The sequence below is a fragment of the Micromys minutus genome, assembly GCF_963924665.1.
Source record: "Micromys minutus genome assembly, chromosome: 27".
In the NCBI taxonomy this organism is placed as follows: domain Eukaryota; kingdom Metazoa; phylum Chordata; class Mammalia; order Rodentia; family Muridae; genus Micromys; species Micromys minutus.
Genome location: NC_137962.1, coordinates 19236942 through 19255359, shown reverse-complemented (window position 1 = coordinate 19255359; position 18418 = coordinate 19236942). Strand labels below are relative to the sequence as shown.

General features: G+C 56.0%; 1 protein-coding gene across 10 annotated transcripts; it reads left to right on the top strand.

Annotated features, from left to right (window-relative positions):
• The first annotated feature begins 859 nt into the window (after positions 1 to 859).
• On the top strand, positions 860 to 18202 carry TNS2 (tensin 2). 10 transcript variants are annotated; one of them, XM_080939634.1, is made up of 29 exons: positions 863 to 932; positions 6612 to 6720; positions 7137 to 7174; positions 8009 to 8047; positions 8331 to 8369; positions 8528 to 8577; positions 8811 to 8982; positions 9259 to 9309; positions 9546 to 9668; positions 9759 to 9823; positions 10779 to 10862; positions 11237 to 11349; positions 11429 to 11489; positions 11640 to 11715; positions 12394 to 12523; positions 12609 to 12674; positions 12760 to 12873; positions 12973 to 14184; positions 14296 to 14443; positions 14531 to 15090; positions 15199 to 15288; positions 15572 to 15697; positions 15878 to 15970; positions 16094 to 16171; positions 16298 to 16378; positions 16809 to 16977; positions 17389 to 17457; positions 17556 to 17585; positions 17676 to 18199. In XM_080939634.1, exons 7-29 carry the CDS (start codon positions 8833 to 8835, stop codon positions 17812 to 17814), a joined length of 3828 nt encoding a protein of 1275 aa, XP_080795760.1. In that variant the 5' UTR covers positions 863 to 932; positions 6612 to 6720; positions 7137 to 7174; positions 8009 to 8047; positions 8331 to 8369; positions 8528 to 8577; positions 8811 to 8832; the 3' UTR covers positions 17815 to 18199. The 10 variants fall into 10 exon arrangements, with proteins under 10 accessions (XP_080795755.1, XP_080795760.1, XP_080795761.1 ...); XM_080939635.1 differs by lacking the exon at positions 863 to 932 and adding an exon at positions 2606 to 2712 and having other exon boundaries at positions 17676 to 18201; XM_080939638.1 differs by lacking the exon at positions 863 to 932 and adding an exon at positions 4396 to 4428.
• The last annotated feature ends 216 nt before the right edge of the window (positions 18203 to 18418 follow it).

The following is an 18418-nucleotide window of genomic DNA, read 5'->3' as shown; positions in this document are numbered from 1 at the left end:
TTTCTCTGCATCCTTTGCTACCCTGGAATTGGCTCTCCATTGCAAGGCCATTGCTTTTCTGTTTCCTAACAGCCAAAACTGGCAAAGTTAGGTTGGGATCCAGGAATGAGTGGCTATGTTGTGGGAGCTTTTCAATGTGAAAGGTTTCTCAAGATTTACCCCAGAAGCTAGTCCCAGTAGACTAATGGCCATCCAACTTGAAGCAGCCAACATCTGGGAAAAGGGAAACAGACTGGTGGGCGAGTCTGTTCCAGGAGGATCCTCTAAGAAGGCAAGGCTGTATAGCATGACCACACCTACCTAACCACTTACGGAGCCTCAATTCTGTAAAGACAAGTCAGTCCTCACTGCCTATCTTCCCAACTCAGCCAGCAGAATGCAAAAAAGGACAGTCATGACAGACAGATTCTGGCTGGGTACACTGAAGGCCATAGACTAGTTTCTCCTAACAGACCCAGGCTCTGCTCTGGTTCAAGGCAGTGAAGTGTTGCCTCACTAACTCCAAGCATGTCCTCTAAGGAAGTGACTGAGCTTCACATCTGCTTCTGGGAAATAACAATTGACAAATAGGCTTCGTTTCTCAGCAACCATCAACCCCCAGGGCTAAGAGTCAAGGAGAATTGCCTTCTCGCCCCCACAAAACAAAGTTTGGAAGAGAATTCTGTTCCCGCCCAGCTGCAGCAACCTCCTGGTTGGACAATGCTTGCTCTGTCCTCTGCCAGGAGGTCCGCCTCTGAAGCTAGCACTACCCCTTACCCCACACTGCTCCTAGTTCCTAGAGCCCAGTGCTCTTCCATCCAGAACAGCCCCACACTCTGAAGATCCATGTTTTTAAAAAATTAGGTGCATCAGTCATGGGTATGAGATCTCAGGCTGTGGAAGAGGAAGTTCTTCCTTCAGTACCAAGATGGACCGCTTTCTGCATTGTCAAGGTAAGACTCCTTGTGGAGGGAAGTCAGAGGGTGTCCACCTTTATCTATAGCTCCTGGTTTTCTCCCTCTCCTCTTTCCCTGCTGCCGAGCTGGCAATCAAAATGCCTGCCCCTCCCCCGAGGCATTCACTTTTACCCCTATCGCCACCAAGCATCCTTCCTGCCTTTTAGGTTTCCCTCCCCTCAATTGGTACCCCTAGAGTAAGTGATCAAACTTGAGCTGGGGAGCCATCTGGTGACTCTTTTCTCCCCCTTCCAATTCCTAGGAACCTTTCAAGTTCTTCCTAATGGCTGCTTAGGCTGGGTAAAATACCAGCCCAGTGTGAAATTAGAGTCCCACCCACCTCTGGGATCCAATCAATCTAGCTCACTCATTGGTGACTTTAGAAATTAAAAGCTACATCCAAAGGTGATATCCTAGCACCGGCCAAAGCCCAGGATATGCTGTGAAGGGCTGGATATTAAAAGCTGCAGGCATTAGACAAACGTTTTCATTTTCCATGCTAATTACATAATCTTGCCAAAATACACAGCATGACCTTCAGCCTTGCCCTTTCCCATGAGCCTCCAATCCCTGCCACCACCACCCCTACCCCCACCCCCGCCCTTCCTCCAACTCTCACTTGACTGCCCGTGCAGCCTTCCCTCCGCAGCGCCTCTCCTGCTCTTCCTGTAGTCCCCTGGGACGCTGGCCGCTGTCAAAGTGCCCACTGGACAGTAAGACCCACCAGCCATGCTTCCCGGCCGCCACATTGGAATCAGGTGCTCCATTCAGTAATCAGAGCCAGCCCAGCCCAGCCCAGCCTTTGTCAGCAAAGGATAAAGGATGAGCATAGTGAGAGATGGGGCAGGGAGACAGGCCCAGAGGGCTTGAGCAGACCGTGCTGCTTTGAGCACCTACCCCAGCACTGAGCTCTAGGCACTTCCCGGCATTGAGATACATGGCTCCATCATTTTCCACCGTGGGGCGGAAAGTTCCCAGCGTAGGATCTGCTAAGGAATGCTGGGAACAGGGAATGACAACAGGCTCTAAGATGCCAGGGCCACATTCCTACTCTCACCTTCTCTCCTCCAAGAAGCACAACTCAAACTAACACCACCTTAGCTTAATTCCAGACGTCCCTATCCAATATCAGATTCTAAAAGAATGGGATGAAGTCCTAAGAACACCGGCGCGGTGACTAAAGAGAGTCAGGAATCTTGAACCTGCTCTGGGTCCTGAACTCGAGTCCTTTAGGAGAAGTGACAGAAAGCTCCAGGAAGCGTTAAGTCCTGGGACACCAGCTAAGTCTGGTGCCTCAACCAGCCAGGCCTAGTTTGGACAAGGGTCCGTAAAGAGGCCTCTGCGTCCTCCTTCCTTAAGAAGTCTATGAGGCTCACACGTTTCTCCCTGCCCTGCCCTCTGCAGCCTCTCGATCTGAGGTTTCCTGGGGCTGTCTTTCCACGTGCGATCCCTCCCGGGCTCCGGCTGTTGCTCCATCTGGGAGTCTCGGCCGGAGCCTGCCTCGGCGCGCCGAGCCGCGCACGGGGAAGGACAGTGGGAGGAGAGGAGGGGGAAAGGAGGCGGCGCGGGCGGGGAGCGGGTGGAAGGTGGCGATTGGAGCCAGGAAAGAAGGAGGGAGCCGGAGGGCGGGAGGAGGCAGAGGGCGCAGGGCGCGGCGGGAGGGAGCCAGCTGAGCGCCCGTGTCGATGCGCGGCTGGCCGGGATGGGCTGGCCCGGGGGCGCCCCCTGCTGCTGCCCCGGTCCGCCGCGCCCCCGGCCCTCCGGGCGCCCTCCACAGGTGAGTGGCCGCGCCACGCTGGGCGGGAACGCGGGCGATCATCGGCCTCTGCGTCACAGCGCGCGGTCCGAGCCAGGGGCGGGCGCCAGGGGGCGCGGAGCCACCGGGGGTCGGGGAGCATCGGCTCGGCGGGAGCCTGAGGCTGGGACCGTGGCCCGCGCTCTCCCTTCCCGGTCACGGCGAGCTAGGGGGCAGTTGAAGATACTAGAGGTGACCAGGGGGCGGGGCGCGGCTGTGGTCCTAGCTCAGGCCGCCACGCCTTCCTGCGTCCCAATGTGCACTACTGTTGGCTCAGGCCACATTCTGCGTACCTCTCTAGCTCCAGCCACAAGCGCACTTTGAACACAAGATGCCCGCAGCAGCTGGCAGCAATGTTGCGGCCCTAGCCTGGCATGCAAGCCTTTTCCTCTCGTTTTCTCTATCTGGGACACTGAGGCAGAATGCAGACACAGATGAAGCTGATCTCTCCCATTAGCCCTTTACTACTTCTGCCCTGCCTAGATACCCCCTAGGTCCTCTGGACACACCCTTGAGTCCTACCTCCCTTTCCCTCCCTCCTTTCCTGGGCCTCAATCCTCTGTGGCCCGGCTCCCAGCTTCTCATCCAACCACAGTTATTTCTAGGAAGGAGGGGTGTGTGGGTGGGTGGAGGGGTTTCTCCAAACAAACCCAAGGCCTTCAGAGTGAGAGGGGGCCCTGCTGGGGAGAAGCAAAAAAGCTCTGGAATATTCCAGGCAAGAGGTGGGAGGTGAGGACTCACGTAATGCTGCCGTTCCTCAGGCATAATTTGCCCTCAGCTCCTTTTAGGATACTCCACACCCCCTGTGGCGGGGCCGTGCAGAGCCAAGTGGACACTTATTTTCTAGATCTGCATGGGTAGCGTAAGTTCAGTGAGGGCAGATGTTTGGGGACCTGTTCCAGAGGAAGACTTTCAGTCCCACCAGAGGCTGCAGAAGTAGGCCCGCGTGCCATAGGAGCAGAGGGGGGAAATGGATCGGGGGAGGCGCTGCAGCGATCCATCTCCCTGAGCAGAGCTATGGGTGCTGAATCAGGACAGGCCCAGTTAGTTGCCCACCTGGCCATCAGCCTGGAATGCCCTGGGACACAGCCAGAGCTCAGGTGGGGACTGCAGAGCCAGGGGCCCTCTCCAGTTACAGGTCGGGCCCCACCCTTTGCCACTCATACCGACTTCTAGCCAGGCTTCCTAGAGAACTGGAGCATGCAAGAAGAGAGGCCTCAGACTTTTCAGTCTGACAGGTTTTCTGAAGTGTCCATGGGAGGGTTGACCCGCCCTTCATCTGTCAGATGGGCATGAGGCAGAGGGGGAGATTCCTGGGGGTGGGGGGATGCAGGAGAAGCCAGAGCTACAGGAGCTGCACGGGAGACATTCAGTAAATACCATGCAAATGAGGGTGACAGGACTATACATTCTTTCAGTGACAGCTACTATGGGCATTCCACAGGCTGCTGTCAAGGGCTTGGACTGAGAACCCCCAGGCCATTGACCCTTGTTTTAGAAAGGTTGTTCCAATCCTTTCCAAGGCCCCATCCACCTCCTTCCCTTGACTCCTGGGACAGGAAGTTGGCCCTATTCCCAGGAGGGAGGCAGGAGGCCTTAGAGGGGGGTGGAGTATGTGTTGGGAGGGGGCCTCCTGTCCAGTCCTCTGGTCCAGTGACAGCGCAGAGGAAGGAGAGACAGGCCAGAAGAGCCATGAAGGTATCGCTCAGCCTTTGGCGGGTGGGTGGAGTCCCCGGTAGAGCCTCAGGTACAGGGCCTGGGAACTAAGCCAGAAACTGGGTTGTGTCTGGAGGGGAGTAGATGGGGTCTTCAGGAGGAGCCTCCAGTGTTTTGGGTTACAGCAAGATGGACTCCAGTAAGCAGCCAGCCCTCCTGGCTGGAACTTGGTGTTGAGGGAAGGCACTACAGATCCTTTTCCCATCTGACAGGGAAGTTAGCCCCCATCCTTAACTTTCTTTCACCCTGAGGATGTGGGGTGCTGGTTCCCAGCAACACTTCCTTCCCACAGGAAGTCCCAAGGGACCATGAGGGTTCAGGCTAGAAACTGGCTGGGGACACAGTGTTCTCCACTGGCCCTTGAGCCCTGCCCTGAGACCTGAATTCCCACCCTGCGACACTGGCTGATTCCAGGGCTGGATCTCAGGACCACAGACCCCTACACATGGTGGCCCACTGGGTGGGAGGCAGCTCCAGAGATGGGGAGAGCCAAAGATCTTAGGCTGACACTCCCAGCAGGGTAGATCCTGGGAATCTGATCTCCTGGCCTCCCCCACATCCTCCCCCACCCCACTTCCTGGAGCAGCGACCTGCCCCCTTCCCGCCTGCACTTCCCTCCACTTCCAGGGCCTGGCTTCTCCACACACCAGCCAGACAGCCTCCCCTCCACCCAAGGGAAGCGGCTGCCTCAGCCCGGCTGCTTCCAGGAAGCCCCAGGCCAGGCCCCGGCATTGTTCAGGCCCTGCAGCCAAGAGCCCAGCCAGCCAGACACCATGAAGTCCAGCGGCCCTGTGGAAAGGTTGCTCAGAGCCCTGCGGAGGGACAGCAGCCGGGCCACCAGCAGGGTAGGAATGCCCACCAGCTGGGCAAAGGTGGGGCAGGGTGGAGGTGCGGACAAGGCAGGAAGGCCAGGATTCAGGCCAGACCCTCTTCCTAGTTTCAGCCTCTTCTTCCGCCTCTTCCCCTGGCTCAGCATCCCCCTCCTCTTTCCTCTGATGTGTCTAAGGTAGCAGCATGATACTACCATCTGTTCTGACTGTGTTTCCTGGCTTGAACCCGAATAGGCCTGGAGGGTTCAGCTTAAAGCTGAAGCCCTAACCTCCTGGGGAAGCTTGAGGGAAAAGGTATGGAAAGAAGGCAATGAAAGGCAGGGAGGTTGCCTTCTACTGACGTAATCTGTGTGTGATGTCATCCGCAAGTGTGTCCAAATGTCCTGGTGGGTCCCACCTCTGGTCCAGAAGAGTTCTAGAACAGTTAAGAGACCAAAGTTGCTCATATGTTGTTGTCCAGTCCCCTCCCCCTTCTTTTCCTCTCCATACTCCCGGGAGAGGAGGAAACAGTAACAGTAGGAGCTTGAATTCGGGGATGAAGAATGTGGCAAGAGGGAGATTGTCCACAGACACTGGGAAGGAGGGGCGAGCTGAGGTGGGAGGGATCAGAACAGCAAGCAGTGAGACTTCTCCCAGCCAGCCACTGACCTCACTACCTCTGGGTGGGGAGGGGGCATCCAGAGAACCTGGCCACCCCTGTTGTAACATGCTGAGGCAGCAAGGCATCCGCGTGGCTGTCCCCATTGCCACCCGAGTCTTAGACAATTGCTGCCTGCCGCCGCCGCCTCAGTGCACAAAGAGTAAACATGTTCTGACCATGGGGGAGGGGGGTCATATCAACTGCCTGGAGCTCGGAGACTCTGAGAGCCAGGGGCTCAGGACTGGCTGCAGTCAGTCTGGGTGTTTTGTGACGGTGCTTGTGTGTCTGGGGTCACGGTACACAATCCTCAGGTGGGGAGGGTTCGATGGGAAGAGAGTCAGGACCCCCCACACACACTCTGCCAAGGTTCTCGGAAAGTCCTTGCATTTCAAGTGGGGGGTGACAAGGACATCACATAGCTCCGCCACGTGAGGAGGCCTGAGTGAACCCTTAGGGAGGAGTTGACCCAGCCAAGGTGACGCAAGGGGTCACATTCCAAGCCCTGTGGAGGACAGGCCTCATGACTACCCTGAAACAGCTGTGGCCAAGTGTGCATTAGAGTTCAGAGACTTTTGGCTGAAAGAGAGGGAAGCAGTGTCACTCTAAGGAAAGGTCCCTGCCCAGCCTTGGAGATGGGCCCACTAGGAACTCATACCCCTATCTGTCTGTCTGTCTGTCTGTCGTCCCACCTGCAGCCTAGGAATGCAGAACCACACAGCTTCCGGGAGAAGGTTTTCCGGAAGAAAGCTCCAGTGTGTGCCGTGTGTAAGGTGACCATCGATGGGACCGGTGTCTCTTGCAGAGGTGAGGGGCTCTCGCCATCCTTATAGTTCTGAGCCCTCCAGTGAGTACTTCTGAGCTGTGTGGCTCCAGCTCTAGAGACAGACGAATTCAGAAACAGACGCTCTCATCCCCCCTTGACGCCCACTTTGCCACAGCCCAGATCTGTGACTCTACCGCCTTCCCATTTTTACCTGTGACTAGAGGCTTCCCTTCCTCCTCCTCCTCACCTTCCTCTTGCTCCTCTTTTCCTTCTCACCTCTATTCATCCTCGACCCCAACCACTGGCCCTCTTCCCGGCTGACAGACAACTCTGTTCTTCAACTCCAGTAACCTAGTGTATCAGGGTCCCAGGGTTGGCTTCCAAGACCTGGAGGACAGCTACTTCAACTGTTCCCATAAGCCTCTGCTAACCTCTACCCTCCCTTTTCTCTCTGTAGTCTGCAAGGTGGCCACACACAGAAAATGTGAAGCAAAGGTGGGTATCTTGTCCTAGATAATAGGGGATGGTGTCTTTCCCTGCCTATACTGGCATGGGTCTTCCTAGTCCCCTGTCACTCCTGGAGACCCCTTCCTGGGTGGCAGGGGTGTTGTGTTGGGCTCTTTAAGAACCACCCAACTCCACCCCTGGAGGGTTGGCCCAGGAGGGTGGACAGTGAGACAGCGTTTGTCTTGGTGCTGTGCCCAGGCTGCAGCTGGCGAGAGAATGGGGGGGGGGGGGGAGGAAGGGCGGGGTGGATAGAGAGGGAGCAGGATTTCAGAGACCAGGCACCCGGATGGGCCTTGCCTTCCCTGAGGAAGGGTCCTCAGGATGCCTGAGTGGGTCTTATCCTGGGTGGTGAAGGCTGAGCTTGTTTAGGTATACTCTGTAGGTGGTGCCCACTGTCCGCTAAGACCCTGAGGCAGCTCCCATTTCTGAGGAACGTTCCCGGTCCTCCATCAGTACAGGGGGTAGTCCCAGGGCCTCAAGCTAGCTTGGGGGAGCTATGTGCCCATGGGTGGGGTCTCAACGGTGAAAGAGGCTAGTGTCCACCCCTGGCCATTGCCTGGCTGGCTGGCTCTATATATAACTCCTGTCCTGCAGCTGGATGAATGGGGGTCTGTGTGGGCAGGGGGCTGAGAGCCAAGAGCAACAAGCGGGGGGCCAGAGGGGTGGGAGACCAAGAGGCAGAAGCAAGGCTCCCTTAAATAGAAGAACCTCAGCTAGAGCCTAGGCTCATCAGGTGACAGCCCCCACATCTTTCTGCATCTTTCTGCTGAGGCAAAGCACCCCATTTCACCGGCCCAGCCTTTAACTCCCAACTCTTTTCAGGTGACTTCATCCTGTCAGTCCTTGCCCCCTGCGGAGCTGGTGAGTATGCTCTAGGATGGGGCAGGAACCTGACTAGTGTCCCGGGTCTAGTGGTCTCAGAGTGGGTCTCCAGGAGGTTGTGTAGAACTGAGTGCGTGGTTATTGGGCAGTTACCCTCAATAGATGACTTAGTCGTTACTGTCTTCCAGGGCTTGTTGGGGGCTAGAGTCCTGTCCCCAGGGAGTGGACACTGACATGCGCTCCCACCCCGCCCCTCAGATCCAGACTGGTCCTTGCCCCTGCCCTAACCACTCCCATTTCCTCCCCTACCTCCTCCCTCTAGCGGAGAAACACGGCCCCAGTCCGGCGCATAGAACACCTGGTAAGGGATGGTAGGGACCTAAGCAGGGAGGGGCGTGTGGTAGCTCTTGGAATAGGGACCTACATTTCCAGAAGACCACGGTTGGTAGACCTTTCGACGGGGAAGCCTAGAAGCGATGCATCCAAAGAGTTGTCGACATACGGTTTCTCATCCACCAGGGGTCCACCAAGTCTCTGAACCACACAAAGCAACGCAGTACTCTACCCAGGTGAGTGGGGACGCCCGGCGATCCCACGTGGGCACTTTCCACTGGACCCCCACTAAGCTTATGGCAGTGGCCCCCAATAAAACACCCCAGGATAGTACTTCCCCTCCGGACCATCCACCCTAAGGACCTAACGGGTCGCCCAGCGCTCCCCAGGATCCTTACCATCCATCATACTAGCCCCCGGGGCCGCCGCGCTTCTCTGTTCTCTAAATCAGCTTTGCGGCCTCTCCCAGGAGCTTCAGCCTGGATCCGCTCATGGAGCGTCGCTGGGACTTGGACCTCACCTATGTAACAGAACGGATCTTGGCCGCAGCTTTTCCTGCACGACCAGACGAGCAGCGACACCGAGGCCATTTGCGAGAGCTGGCCCATGTGCTTCAATCCAAGCACCGGGACAAGTACCTGGTGAGGAGCGAGTGGACCAGATCCAACCAATGAGAGGGCTGGGAGGTCCAAATTGGGCGAGGCTACTGTTTCCCCATCAGTACCTGAGATGGGGCTGGCAAGGGGGCGTTGTTAGTGTGCAGGGGCGGGGCGGGGCCGGAGCTTAGCCAGGCACGCAGCTTACAGAGGATTCAGCTCCAGCGGATCGCAATCTCACTGTTTTAGAGCAAGATGCTCGGGGTCCACTCCACACCTGTGTCTGAAGTCGCCTTCATCTAACTCTGCCCTTTATTTCAGCTCTTCAACCTTTCAGAGAAACGGCATGACCTGACCCGCCTGAACCCCAAGGTAGGAGGGAAAGGGTCTGTCTGCCCTTTAAGCTGAGCCAACCTTGTGAAAAGGCTCTGCCTCCTTGTTATTAGTAGGAGTGGTTGACATCCACTTTTCTCATACTACTTAAGATACCTAAGAACATGGTGTAGGGGATATCAGTCCACAGTACAGCTGGAAAAAGTGTGCCAGCTGACTACTACTAAATGCCCCCCACACACACACCAATGAGTTGTACCCTTGTACTTCTGCAGGTACAGGACTTTGGCTGGCCTGAACTACATGCCCCACCTCTGGACAAGTTGTGTTCCATCTGTAAAGCCATGGAGACGTGGCTCAGTGCTGACCCTCAGCACGTGGTAGTGTTATATTGCAAGGTGAGCTGGAACTTTGGGGTTACAGAGCTAGGGCAGGCTCAGCCTAAATAAAACTCACAGGTTCTCTAGCTCTGTCTCTCTATCTCTTAGGGAAGCAAAGGCAAGCTCGGGGTCATCGTGTCCGCCTATATGCATTACAGCAAGATCTCTGCAGGGTGAGTTGCCTCCGTGGCCCTTCCTCATCTGGCCCTGTCTGAGCTTTTCTCTCTTTAGTCAGACTATAAACTTGGTGCTGTACCATCTACCTCCAGATGTGGGCCCAGTACTCCACAGCAGAGGAGCTGGGCTGCTTTCTTAGGGCCATCAGCAAAGTACCATAGACTGCTTAAAATAAGTCAGTTGTCTTACACTTCTAAGATGCTAGAACTCAGGCTGGAGAGATGGCTCAGTGGTTAGGAGCACTGATTGTTCTTCCAGAGGTCCTGAGTTCAAATATCAGCAACCACATGGTGGCTCACAACAATCTGTAATGCGATCTGATGCCCTCTTTCTGGTGTGTCTGAAGACAGCTACAGTGTACTTATATATAATAAATAAATATTTTTTAAAAAGATGTTAAAAGTCCAAAGTCAGTGTCGGTAGGGCCATGATCTCGCTGGGGCTCCAGGCAGACTCCTTCCTTGCCTCTTTCCAGCTTCTGGTGGTGCCTGTTGGCAGTTCTTGGCTGGCAGCATCCCTTCAACTTCTGCCTCCGTTATCATCACGTGGTGTTCTCTCTGTGCGTCTGTTTCTGTCTCTCCTCTTCTAAGGACCAATCACCCTAATTAAGGACCCACCTTGCTCCTGTATGATCTCATCTTAACCTATCTAACCACATCTGCAAAGACCCTATTTCTGAGTAAGGTCACATTTGAGGTACATTTCTCTGGGGGAGGGACACAGTTCCACCCATCAGGTTGTCTAACTGCCCCCCTTTTACAAGTAAGGAAAGCCAGGTTCAGGGGACAACTGGGAAACTAACTATGCTGCAGGGCCTCTAGCTGTCACCCCCACCACTGAGAGGCCCTCTGTACAGAGAGCCTCTTATGGTTCCCCCTTCCCTGGGCTTTAGGCAGGAAGGCCAGAATGGGACTTGGTCCCTAACCCCCCAACCTGCCCTGCTCTCCCCAGGGCAGACCAGGCACTGGCAACTCTCACCATGAGGAAATTCTGTGAGGACAAGGTGGCCATGGAACTGCAGCCCTCCCAGCACCGGTGAGCACCCCAGTGGGGAAGGACCAGCTCTCAGGCAGCACACCTGAATCTCACAGCACATGGAGCTGAGCCAGGCCCTTGTGCCAAGTCCTGGGAAGTCAGAACAAACAAGGTCAGGTTCTCATGGAATTCCTATGCTAGTAGAGTGGAAGGCAAGAAGCCATGTATAAACAGACTAGATCGTTCTGGCTGACGATAAGCTCTGTGAGGAAAATAAAGCAGAGACAAGACTCCACAGGACGAGCAGGGCTTGCCTCCTTAAGCTTCAGTTTAGAAGAGCATTCTGGTTCTCCCAAGAGCCGCTGGGTTGGCGTGAGGCGCCCTCTAGAGGAAGACGCTGATGTTTTCTTGGCACCTCTCCTCCCCACCCCCAGCTATGTTGGCTATTTCAGCGGGCTGCTGTCCGGCTCCATCAGAATGAACAGCAGCCCTTTATTCCTGCACTATGTGTTTGTGCCCGTGCTGCCAGCCTTCGAGCCCAACACAGGTGAGTCCCCCTGGGGGGTGCTCTATCAGGACAGCCACCTCCTACCCCACACCCCTCATGGCCACTTCCATCCCTCCAGGCTTCCAGCCCTTCCTCAAGATCTACCAGTCTATGCAGCTGGTCTACACATCTGGAGTCTAGTGAGTGCCCTGCACCCAGGCCCTGACATCATCTTGTCCAGCCTCTCCAGGCCTAGCCTTCTGGCTCCAGCCAGAGAGGCTGACTATGTCTAGCTACCTTTGTGCCCTCCCTGGATGCCTCTGACCGCTCTGCCTTCTCTCTACCCAAAGCCGCATCGCAGGACCAGGGCCCCAACAGCTTTGCATCAGCCTGGAGCCAGCCCTTCTCCTCAAAGGCGATGTGATGGTGAGGGGAGTTGTAACACTGAGGAGAATCCCGGGGATGAGGATCGTGGCAGGGTGGGAGGCTTCAACTGACAAGACCTGTGTCTTAGTTAGGGTTTTACTGCTGTGAACAGATACCATGACCAAAGCAAGTTTTTGGGTTTTTGGGGGATTTTTTGTTTTGTTTTGTTTTTATTATATATATATATATATATATATATACATTGTAGCTGTCTTTAGATACACCAGCAGAGGATATCAGATCTCATTACATATGGTTGTGGGCCACCATGTGGTTGCTGGGAATTAAACTCCTAACCATGGCAATTCTTAGAAGAACAACATTTAATTGGGACAGAGCTTACAGGTTCAGAGTTTCAGTCCATTATCATCAAGGTGGGAACATCTGAAGGCTGCTAGTGGAAGACTCCCAGGCAGCTAGGATGAGGGTCTTAAAACCCACACCCACAGTGACACACCTACTCCAACAAGGCCACACCTCTAAATAGTGCCACCCCCTGGGCCAAGCATATATAAACCATCACAGCATGTAAGCCAAAAGGAGGGCCAAAAGGGAACCCCACCCCTGCTACCCCAGGGAGTTCATGTTGAGGTTGGGGCACTGGGTGGCCAGTGACCAGGTGGCCCTTAGGGCAAAGTGGATATGATGGCCTAACCCCAGCCCCCTGTACTCCTTCAGGTAACCTGCTACCACAAGGGTGGCCAGGGGACAGACCGGACCCTCGTGTTCCGAGTTCAGTTCCACACATGTACCATCCACGGGTCACGGCTCACCTTCCCCAAGGACCAGCTAGATGAGGCCTGGGCTGGTGAGTCGGAGGCCGGGGAAGTGGCCGGTGGTCAGGGAAGGGGAAGCCAGTGGGGCGTGGCTCCTCACTTCCACCACCTCCACAGATGAGCGGTTTCCTTTCCAAGCCTCAGTGGAGTTTGTCTTCTCCTCTAGCCCTGAGAAGGTCAAAGGTAAGAGTCGCAGCTGGAGGGGCGGGGTGTTGAAGGTGTTGGGGGAGGGTCCTCTACCCCTCAGTAACCCGGTGGCTTTCCACAGGCAACACCCCACGGAACGATCCCTCCGTCTCCGTGGATTACAACACGACAGAGCCTGCTGTACGCTGGGACTCCTATGAAAATTTCAACCAGCACCACGAGGACAGCGTGGACGGTGTGTGGGGTGTCGGGGCGGGCGAGAGCCGTGTAGCTAGTGGGGAGAGGCCCACTGAGTGTCGGTACTGTTCCCACTCACAAACTCTTCTCTGCTCAGGCTCCTTGGCCCACACAAGGGGCCCCCTGGATGGCAGTCCTTACGCCCAGGTGCAGCGTGTCCCCCGTCAGACACCACCTGCACCTTCTCCGGAGCTCCCCCCACCCCCGATGCTCTCTGTCAGCAGCGACTCCGGCCACTCGTCCACACTCACCACGGAGCACACAGCAGAATCCCCTGGCCGACCACCCCCAACTGCCGCTGAAAGACAGGAGCTGGATCGTCTGCTGGGAGGCTGTGGAGTGGCCAGCGCGGGCCGCGGTGCTGGGCGGGAGACAGCCATCCTAGATGATGAAGAGCAGCCTTCTGTGGGTGGGGGCCTGCACCTTGGGATGTATTCGGGCCACAGGCCTGCCCTCAGTCGCCACTGCTCCTGCCGTCAGGGCTTCCGGGAGCCTTGCGGGGTCCCCAATGGGAGCTACTACCGGCCTGAGGGAACCCTAGAGAGACGACGACCACCCTATGGGGGCTATGAGGGACACCCCCAGGGCTACACAGAAGCCTCTGTGGAGAAGAGGCGCCTCTGCAGGTCACTCTCTGAAGGGCCGTACCCCTTTGCTCCTGAGCTGGGGAAACCAGTCAATGGAGACTTTGGCTACCGGCCAGCGGGCTACCGGGAGGTGGTGATCCTGGAGGATCCTGGAGTGCCTGCTCTGTGCTCGTGCCCTGCCTGTGAAGAGAAGCTGGCGCTGCCCACCGCAGCCCTATATGGACTGCGGCTAGAGAGAGAGGCCGGGGAGGGGTGGTCCAGCGAGGTAGGCAAGCCTCTCCTGCACCCAGTGAGGCCTGGACACCCATTGCCTCTGCTGGTGCCTGCCTGTGGGCGTCATCATGCTCCAGTGCCTGACTTTGGCTGCCTGAAGCCACCCAAGGTGGGTGAAGAAGGGCATGAGGGCTGCTCCTATGCCATGTGCCCTGAAGGCAGGTATGGGCATACAGGGTACCCTGCCCTGGTAACCTATGGCTATGGGGGGGCTGTTCCCACCTACTGCCCAGCATATGGCCGGGCACCTCACACTTGTGGCTCCCCAAGCGAAGGCAGAGGGTACCCCAGCCCTGGTGCCCACTCACCACGGGCTGGCTCTGTGTCCCCGGGAAGTCCACCCTACCTGCAATCCAGGAAGCTGGGTTATGAGATTCCTGCAGAGGATGGGAGAGACAAGTACCCAGTTCCTGGGCACCTGGCTTCCACAGGACCCTTGGCTTCTACAGGTGAGGACCCTCGAGTGGGAATGTCCAGGGTAGAGATGCCGTGGGTGGGAAGGAGCTGAGCCAGATGGAAAAGCAGGCTCCAGTTCATAGAGCCCTTCCCTCCTATCTCAGAGTCACCTGAACCATCCTGGAGAGATGGCTCCAGTGGACACAGCACGCTGCCTCGTTCTCCCCGAGATGCCCAGTGCAGTGCCTCTTCAGAGATGTCCGGTCCCTCCACACCCTTGCACACCAGCAGTCCAGTTCAGGGCAAGGAGAGGTACACGGAGGGCCAAGGCTACTTGAGCATGGTGTATGGGTGTCCATCCAGAGCAAGGGCTGTCTGATCACCTCTCTTTCCCTGCAGCACCCGACAGCAAGACACCACCAGGTCTCCCTCCTTGGCACCCACCCAGAGACTGAGTCCTGGTGAGGCCTTGCCTTCTGTTGTACAGGGAGACACTGAGAAGACTCCTGAGCTGTTAACAAGCAGCAGGCCTGAGCCACTGGACCCTAGCCCCTTCTCCCAGACCTCTGCACCGAGCTCACCCAATGGCTGGCCTCAGGAAAGGAGCCCAGGGGGCCGTACCAACAGTGCCAGTCCTCGGAGCCCCGTGCCAAACACCCTGCCCGGACTCCGCCATGCCCCGTGGCAGGGCCCACGGGGACCCTCAGATAGCCCAGATGGCTCCCCTCTTACTCCTGTGCCTACCCAGATGCCCTGGCTTGTGGGCAGCCCAGAACCACCCCAGAGCTCACCCACCCCTGCCTTCCCCCTGGCTACCTCCTATGATGCCAACGGCCCCACTCACCCTCCACTTCCTGAAAAACGACACCTGTCCGGATCTGGGCAACAGCCACCAGCCAAAAGTACCAATCAACATGTCACCTTTGCATCTCCTCTCCCAGATGTCACCCAACCCCCAGGTACAAGGGTCTAGGAGGATCAGGTGTTCTTTAAAGAACCTCACTTGCCAGAGAGAGAGAGAGAGAGTGGGGAGCCTTGGAGGTTGAATCAGTCTCTCCTTCTTCCAGAGCACCTTTTACAAGAGAACCAAAGCAATGTCAAATTTGTCCAGGATACATCAAAGTTCTGGTACAAGCCACACCTTTCCAGAGATCAAGGTAAGAAGCCAGAAAATGTCGTGTGCCCATCCCAGTCCTCCTCCCAGGCCTGTCTTGGTTGTAAAACTGTCATCTTGATAGGGCCTTTGGTTCCCCCTCTCTGTTCTTGGCTGGGCTACTCACCAACAGAGATTCTAAGTTTCCACCTCAGACTAAACATTGTTCAAAGTCTATGACCCAAGGCCCCAGACTCCCACGACCACCACAGCTGTCAGAGAGACCTGGGAACCCGCTAGTGGGACTGTGTGGGGCTGACAGCCATCTCTAAACTTCTGCCCTGCAGCCATTGCTCTGCTGAAAGACAAGGACCCTGGGACCTTCCTAATCCGAGACAGCCATTCATTCCAAGGAGCCTATGGCCTAGCCCTCAAGGTGGCTACACCCCCACCCAGTGCCCAGCCCTGGAAAGGTACAGAACTCTCAGGCTGAAGGTGCAGATATGGAGGGGAGAGAGGAGGCGCACGGGACATCTCCACATAGGGAAGGGTTGAGGCAAGCTCACTGCTGCTTGGCAAAGAGTCCTGTGGGGAGAAACTGAGATCCTGGAATCCCATAAAGCTTAACTTTCAACACCCCTCGCTCCTCTCAGGGGATCCCTCAGAACAGCTGGTCCGCCATTTCCTCATTGAGACTGGGCCCAAAGGCGTGAAGATCAAGGGTTGTCCCACTGAGCCCTATTTTGGTGAGAACCAAGAGTCTGAGAGGGTGCTGGGGGTCCAGGGGGGGTTAAAGGAGAGGCCTTGAGAGTGTGGAAGAGAAAGCCCAGACTGTGGACTCCTAAGATCTTCCCCTCCACCCCTCACAGGAAGCCTGTCTGCCCTGGTCTCCCAGCACTCCATCTCTCCCATCTCCCTGCCCTGCTGCCTGAGAATTCCTAGTAAAGGTGAGTGGTCTCCTAGCTCTCGACACCCCTACGCCCAAATAGAAGCCCCGTTTCCTCCACCTTACCTCAGGGTGGCTAGGAAAGCTTCTCCCCCTTGACATTCCTTGGTGGCCTTCATCTCCTCAGATCCTTTGGAGGAAACCCCCTCAGAGGCCCCAGTGCCCACCAACATGAGTACAGCAGCAGACCTCCTACGTCAGGGAGCAGGTAGAGCCTTGCTTCCCCTTCCTCTCCCTGGTAGTTAGGAGGATATGGTAGACTCCAGATACAGGGAGGGGCACTGAAAGGGCTGTGGGTGGCAGACCCAGCAGGCATATTTAACCTGCAAAGGCAGAGGAGCCCGTATTTTCAGGAAGTGAGGAAGGGGTCACAGGCCAAGTTTATAGTACAGGAAACACCACCACAGCAGAGGGGAGAACTTAAAATGTGTCTCCTCAGTCCTCCCCCTCCATTGCTGGCCATGGCTCTCTTGGGAGTCTGGGGCTTGCCTTTCTAATTTGTCAGTGTGTGACTCCAGTGCATTCAGTCGGCACTGATCAGGGAAATGCGCAAGATGGTGAGATAAGAAACTAATGGGCAGCAGATCCGGGTCCTGGCAAAGCCTTGTAGCTCATTGGCCTGCCTCCTGTCTCTTCAGCCTGCAGTGTGCTCTACCTGACGTCAGTGGAGACAGAGTCACTGACTGGCCCTCAGGCTGTGGCCAAAGCCAGCTCTGCCGCTCTGAGCTGCAGCCCCGTCCCAGAGCCAGCCATTGTCCATTTCAAGGTCTCAGCTCAAGGCATCACGCTGACAGACAACCAGAGGAAGTAAGCCCGGCACAGGCCCGTCTCTTTAGTCTCCAGGAAAGACCATGGGGACTAGGGACTGTAGGTCTTTCTTCTTATTCTTTGTGTGTGTGTGCATGTTTGCATTTATGTGTGTAGGCTCCAATTGGATAATTAAGAATATTCACGGGTCATATTGAGGTAGGGTCTCCAAATCAAACCCAGAACTCATAGCTAGTCTTGCTAGCTAACTTGCTCCTGGGATTGTCTCTACTTTCTGAGACAGGAATTCTAGGTGGGCAGCCATTCGTACCCAACGTTTACAAGGGTTCTGGGGACACAAGCTTGTTCTCTTGCTTGTGCAGATTGTGTACTTTAAGCTCTGAGCTACTTCCCCAGCCCAGGAACTTGGATTTCTGAGTGTGACTTTCCTTCCCCACCTTCCCCTCACAGGCTCTTCTTTCGCCGCCATTATCCAGTGAACAGCATCACCTTCTCGAGCACTGACCCCCAGGACCGCAGGTAAGCTTCCTCGGAGCCCTTTCCTGGGGTCCTGCCAGCCTCAGCTCCCCGTTCAGGAGCTGTACCCCAGGCTGTGCTCTTTCATGTTCTCTTTACAGATGGACTAACCCAGATGGAACCACCTCCAAGTAAGTCTCACTGCTGAGCCCAGGCCTGACCTAGCAAAGCCACCTCACATGGCCTACAAGGTCCTCCTATCCCTGGCTTTGTCCCTGCAGGATCTTTGGTTTTGTGGCCAAGAAGCCAGGAAGTCCTTGGGAAAATGTGTGTCACCTCTTTGCGGAGCTTGACCCAGACCAACCTGCAAGTGCCATTGTCACCTTCATCACCAAAGTTCTGCTGGGCCAGAGAAAATGAAGGAATGCCACAAGCTCCAAGTCCACACATCAGCACTGCACCCTCCCAGCATCCACAGCCCTCACTACCCTGGCCTGGCCCCTATGAAAGAGGGAGTGGCAGCAGTCTGGGCCACTGCTCTTTCCTGCCCTTACCCGCTAAGCTAATGAGTGGGCCCGAGATGACCTGGCACGTGAGCAGACGGCAGAGACAGGTGTGAGGGGTGAGGAGGCATCAGTAGTGGGGCCCTGGAGGGGAATGACCCTGCCAGCTCCACCCAGCTTACAGGGCCCATCATGGAGGGAGAGGGGAGAGGCTTAGGAACTTCCTGCCTCCCCTCTAAACAGAGACCAGAGTGGGGTTACATAAACAGAGGGAAAAAGAGAGTCTATTTTTGTGTAATAATAAAGAATTTCTATATACTTTTGAGGAGCTGATACCTTCTTCATAGGAAGAAAAAAATCTCCCAGAGACATCCCGTGGCTGGCCGAACTGGCCCACAGCAGCCTATACCTGTTAACCCCAGCTCTCTGCACAGAAGGATCCCCCTTCTGTCTGTCCTGATAAATACGGAAACTCCGTCTTTATTGGTTGTATAAACATCTCTGATCTGTACATACATTTC